General features: G+C 49.1%; 1 protein-coding gene across 1 annotated transcript; it reads left to right on the top strand.

Annotated features, from left to right (window-relative positions):
* The first annotated feature begins 1,639 nt into the window (after nucleotides 1-1,639).
* LOC112090447 lies at nucleotides 1,640-5,386 on the top strand. The gene is made up of 7 exons (XM_024161774.1): nucleotides 1,640-1,846; nucleotides 1,953-2,294; nucleotides 2,377-2,601; nucleotides 2,797-3,006; nucleotides 3,056-3,712; nucleotides 3,836-4,641; nucleotides 4,714-5,386. The coding sequence occupies exons 1-7, from the start codon at nucleotides 1,640-1,642 to the stop codon at nucleotides 5,384-5,386; spliced, it is 3,120 nt and encodes a 1,039-aa protein (XP_024017542.1).
* The last annotated feature ends 700 nt before the right edge of the window (nucleotides 5,387-6,086 follow it).

Raw genomic sequence — 6,086 nt, 5'->3', positions numbered from 1 at the left:
CGTAAAAATTATAAATATATACATGAAAAATCACAAAATTCTCATAAAAACGAACGATATTGAATCAAATATATAAAATATTACGTGAAAAAATGTGACGGACACATAGACGAATGATAATACGACACGTGCCTTTGACTATTCTCCGCCAAGCAACAATCCTCGACGTCCACGGCTCCCTCCTATTTCGCTGGAAAGCCCAGAGCATGAAGTCCAAATTAGGGCGACAATTCCTTCTGGCGTCGACAGATCGCGCCGTCGAGATTAAGGCACGAAGATCCCTCGACCGCAGAAAGGACCGCCAAAGAGGGCGATTGGGCTAAGCAGAGCTGACGACGAGGGGAACGTTCTTTAGAGGACGTGACAGGTTGCGTGCAAAAGTGGAAGACGTCTGCAGGCATTAATTGCAAGCTCTCAAACCGCCTCACAGGGGACAGTAAAGTATTATGGAGGAGCACAGAGCCGTAATAGGAGACTAATTGGCTGAGTGAACAGTGCTGATTAGTGGGCTACGTCTGGGCCTACCAAAGAAGAGCACTTGAGTGCTTCCACCTATGAAGAAAACCCCCTAAGCGAAGGAAGCCCAGTATAAAAGGAGGAAGACCCCCAATAAGGAAGGGGTTGAGAGATTCCAGCAAAGAGAAAAAAGATTTAATGAGAGCAATTGTCGTAAATTGTTACCTTCTCAAAAGAAATACAAAATCACAGTGGATGTAGCTCTCATTTTATAAAGTGAACCACTATAAAATTCCTTATGTTGTTTGTCTATGCATGATTTGGTTAACACACAAACACATATATTCAACAAATCCTCACACGTTCACTACACACAGGCCGGTAATCCAAAGGGAAACCAAGAGGTAACCCGGCCGGTTTTTGTTGACGAAATTTGACCATCAACAATTGGCGACTCCACTGGGGAGCGAAAGCGTTCGACCCCCAACAACATAGTTAGCAAACACGCCTCCTAGATAGACGGACGGGATGGAAGGAGATCTACGCCCGATCGGAGATGAAGCCCCCCCCTGGGCGCGCCACGGCCGGATCCTGCGCAGATGCAGGCCCAACTGACCACTCTCACTGAACTGGTACGTGGGTTGATGACTGTGGTTGAACGCTTAGATGGAAGGAACTCCATGCCACCATTAGAAGACACCCTAAGGCCGCAGAGACCTGCCATGGCAGAAAATCTGAACCACGGTGACCACCCACATATCCAAGAGGGAACCGGAGATAGTGAGAATCACCGGGGGCCTCCTAGGCCTCGGCCTTCCCAATCCTCTGGCAGTCGTTTGGGGGCCGCCGGACTCTGAGCTCCCGAGGACCGGGTACCGAGAGGTCCAGGAAACCCCGAGGTACTATCTCAGAATCCAGGTGGAAACCCGCCAGGAGACTCAAGATCAGTATAGGCAGGCGGCCAGGCCCGAGGCGGACCCAACGCTCAGAGGGCAGAGGCGTCGAGAGTAGCAGGCTCGGCCATTTCAACAGAAGAAGCACGCGCCATCATGGAACGTATGGCCAGCCTGGAGCAAAAATTGACGGGGGACGTGGCGGGCCTAAAAAAGAATATAGGTCGTGTGGCTGAGGTGGTAAACGTCGATATCACACCCAGCCACACACATGACCATCCATTTACCGAATGGAGAACCAGCGCCCAGAGGATCGACACCGAGAGGAGAACCAGCGCCCAGAGGATCATGAACCCGTCGGCGTCATACGGACTGTCCTCGGCGGTCCTTATATAGGAGGAGACTCAAGTAGGTCTCAGAAGGACTACACCCACGAGGCCAGGGGGTTTATCAGGAGCGATTCTGGAGCGTCTCCACTGCAAAAACCCCAAGGTACAGTCACACCAACGTGGCCTTTAACGAAGATGACGCCAGTGGGGTTCATTTCCCCCACAACGACGCCTTGGTGGTGGAAGCCATGATAGGAAACCACACCGTGTGCAGAATCCTGGTGGACAATGGGAGCTCGGTGGACCTCCTATACTCCGACTGTATGGAGAAAATGGGGATCCAAAAGGAACAATTGGAAAAAACCTCCAGGCCACTATATGGTTTCACTGGGGACTCCGTCATCCCCTAGTGGACCATCCGGTTGCCTATAACCGCCGGAGAAAAACCCCAACAGGCTACCACAATGGCCAACTTTATGGTTATAAAAGGAGGCTCCCAATACAACGCCGTGATTGGAAGACCAACCCTTTAGGCGCTAAGGGCCATAATTTCCGTTTACCACCAAAAGGTCAAGTTCCCTACCCCAAATGGCGTGGGCGAAATGAAGAGCAACCAGTATGAAGCTAGGGTTGCATACTCTGACGCCCTGTGCGGATATGACTAGCCAGGAAGACAGGAGGCAAGGATGGTTCACTAGAGCCTCGTCGAGGACATAGACCTCAGGATCCAAGAGGAAGTCACATGGTCTCAACCCGTCGAGCAGTTGGTGGAGATCCAAGTTGATGAAGGCGAGTCCACCAAAGTGCTAAAAATGGGCTCGGGCTTAGCCCCATCACTTAAGGTTGAGATCGAAAACTTCCTTAGGAAGAACTTAGATGTCTTCACCTGGAATCATTTCGACATGGAGGGGATCGACGCCGAGGTAATATGTCACTCCCTAAACGTCGACCTCTTATATCCGCCCAAGCACTAGAAACGTCGACCGATGAACCCCGAGAAGTATGAAGCGCTGAAAGAAGAAGTCGACAAGCTGATCAATAATGGGTTCATCAGGGAGGCCCATCACCCACGTTGGGTATCAAACCCCGTTCTAGTGGTTAAGCCCAACGGGAACTAGAGGACATGCGTCGACTTCAGCGATCTCAACAAAGCCTGCCCAAAGGATGGCTTTCCACTCCCTCGAATAGACCAAATGGTCGACGCCACGGCGGGACATGAGATGCTGAGCTTTATGGACGCCTACTCCGGATACAACCAGATCCCCATGCATCCAGCCGACGAGGAGCACACATCCTTCATAACCGACAGGGGCCTCTACTGCTATAAGGTGAGGGGCTACCTACCAGAGGCTTGTGAATAAAATGTTCGCTCAACAGCTCGGCAAAACGGTGGAGGTCTACGTCGACGATATGCTTATAAAAAGCACCAGGACCAGCCATCACGTCAATCATCTGGGGGAAATGTTTGGTGTGTTTAGAAAATACCACATGAAACTCAATCCCCAGAAATGTGCCTTTGGAGTTGGGTCGGGAAAATTCCTCAGTTTTATGGTCAGCAACCATGGGATTGAAGCTAACCCCGAGAAAATCAAAGCCCTACAGGATATGCGGTCCCCAACAAAGCCAAAAGAAGTGCAAAGATTAACGGGATGTGTCGCCGCCCTAAACAAGTTCATATCAAAAGCAACCGACAAATGCGTCCCCTTCTTCGATGCTTTGAAAGGAAGCAAGCGCTTTGAGTGGACACCACAATGTGAAGAGGCCTTCCAGAAATTGAAAGAGCATTTGGGCAAGCCCTTAATTTTGTCAAAACCAAACGTCGACGAGGAGCTTAGCCTATACCTCTTCGTGTCCCAACACGCCGTAAGCTCCGTATTAGTAAGAGAAGAAGAGATGGTGCAATTGCCGATCTACTATGTGAGCAAAAGGCTCCTCGACGCCGAGTCGAGATACAGCGAAATGGAGCGCCTAGCCCTCGCCCTGATGATAGCTTCAAAGAAGATTCGGCACTATTTCCAATCTCACACAATACGGGTTCTCACAAACCACCCGCTGAGACAGGCTCTACAAAAGCCCGAAACTTTCGGTCAACTCCTCAAATGGTCGGTAGAATTAAGCTAGTTCGACATAAAATATGTGCCAAGAATTGCAATCAAGGGCCAAGCGCTCGCTGATTTTCTAGTCGAGTTTTCTCACAGACCAGCTCTCGCCGCATCTGGAAAAGTCGATGTTACAAAATGGGAGCTCTACGTGGATGGGGCGTCGAGCGAAAACGGGTCAGGAGCCGGCGTCTTGTTAATCAGCCCCGAAGGCCACAAGATTACCTCGGCGGTTCGATTTAAATTCAAGACATCGAACAATGAGGCGGAATATGAAGCACTAATTGCCAGACTACGGTTAGCCGGCCACCTGAAGATCGAAAGGCTCAGCGTCTTCAGCGATTCTCAATTGGTCGTCGCGCAAGTAAAAGAAGAGTACCAAGCGCACGGCGAGAAGATGGGAGCGTACTTAAGAAATGTAAAGGAAGAACTCGTTAAGTTCAAAAACTACGAAATACTTCAGATACCACGGGCCGAAAACGCGAACGCCGACACCCTGGCAAAACTAGCATCTTCAAGAGATTCTGACACCCTGGGGGTCGTTCCCATCGAAGAATTGGAGTGGCCGACCATTGAAGAACAAGCTAAGGCATTAATCGTCCAAGCATGTGGAAATTGGATGACACCGCTCATCCAATACCTAATGGACGCACAACTGCCAGATAATAAAGATGAAGCCAGACGGATCAGGTATAGAGCTGCTAGGTACTTATTGTACGACGACTTGCTCTACCGACGAGGCTATTCAACACCTCTACAGCGGTGTCTAGGTGATGCCAAAGCCCAGAAGGTCCTCCAAGAAATCCATGAAGGAGTCTGTGGTAACCATACTGGGGGACAGTCTCTGGCTCTAAAGGTTTTGAGGCAAGAATACTACTGGCCCACGCTCAAAAAGGATGCTTTTTAATATGCCCGACGTTGCGATAAATGCCAAAGGTATGCCACAATTCCTAAAGCACCCCCAGAAAATTTAACTTTCATTCTCAGTCCATGGCCCTTCGCCAAATGGGGGGTTGACCTGATCGGGCTATTACATCTTGCACCCGGAGAATTTAAGTTTGCAATCGATGCGGTAGACTACTACACGAAGTGGGCAGAGGCAAAGGCTCTAACTACAACCACGGAAGCAGCCTGCACCAAATTCATGTGGGACCACATCGTATGCAGGTTCGGGGTTCCCCACTTAATAGTATCCGACAACGGAAAGCAGTTCGACAACGCCTCAACACGCAGATTCTGTGATAGCTTAGGCATCCGGAAAGACTTCTCGGCACCGATCCATCCACAATCAAATGGACAAGTTAAGGCGGTCAATAAAATATTAAAGTATACCCTCAAAAAGAGACTTGACGATCTGAAAGGGAAATGGGCTGAGGAACTTCCCAAGGTCTTATGGGCATACAGAACGACGAGCCGAACTACTACAGGTGAAACACCCTTCTTCATGGCGTATGGCGTCGAGGCAGTGCTCCCCGTAAAAATCGAAACGCCGACTCTAAGAACTGTCATCCATAACGACGATGACAACGCGAAAGGCATGAACGGAGAACTCGACTTGTTAGAAGAAAAAAGGCTCGACTCCCAACTACGTCTCGCCGTCTATCAGTAAAGAACATCGTGATACTACAATAAGAAAGTTCGGCAGAGAAGGTTCATCCCAGGAGACCTAGTATTAAAAAAGGTAACGCAGAGCACGAAACCCAAAAATACTGGTCCACTGGGCCCAACTTAGGAAGGGCCCTACCGCATAAGGGAAGTGCTACGCCCCGGCACCTACATTTTGGAGAGCCTCGACGGCAAAAGGATTCAACACCCGTGGAATGCAGAACAGTTAAGGCTGTACTACCAATAGTGTATGAAATTCTTACATATCTCAATTGTACATTCTTTACAATTTGAATAAATTGATATGTTTGCAGAAAGAAAAGAATTCACCCCTTAATAACATGTCTGCTTAAAAAACTAAGGTTATATTAAACAGACATGGGGGGACAGAGGTCCACAGATCATTACAAAATGACACGACGGTCCCAAGGGGTGCAATCGACGTCAGATCCTCCAAGGAGGAAACACGAGGACTTAACAAAATTCCAAGGAATTTTCTAAGACGACGACCCCAAGGGGTGCAATCGACGTCAAATCCTCCAAGGAGGAAAAATGAGGACCTAGCAAAATTCCAAGGAATTTTCTAAGACGACGACCCCAAGGGGTACAATCGACGTCAGATCCTCCAAGGAGGAAAGACGAGGACTTAGCAAAATTCCAAGGAATTTTCTAAGACGATGACCCGAAGGGGTACAATCGACTTC

This window comes from Morus notabilis, unplaced genomic scaffold (assembly GCF_000414095.1).
Source record: "Morus notabilis unplaced genomic scaffold, ASM41409v2 Scaffold841, whole genome shotgun sequence".
In the NCBI taxonomy this organism is placed as follows: domain Eukaryota; kingdom Viridiplantae; phylum Streptophyta; class Magnoliopsida; order Rosales; family Moraceae; genus Morus; species Morus notabilis.
Note: the sequence above shows the minus strand (reverse complement) of the source record. Positions and strands in the feature narration are given on the sequence as shown.

Coding starts and splice junctions, on each gene's coding strand:
- LOC112090447 (XM_024161774.1), top strand. CDS start 1,640: ATGGAGAACCAGCGCCCAGAGGATCGACACCGAGAGGAGAACCAGCGC. Junction 2,602..2,796: donor TGGAGGGGATCGACGCCGAG/GTAATATGTCAC, acceptor AACGGGAACTAG/AGGACATGCGTCGACTTCAG. Junction 4,642..4,713: donor CTGGCTCTAAAGGTTTTGAG/GCAAGAATACTA, acceptor TAAATGCCAAAG/GTATGCCACAATTCCTAAAG.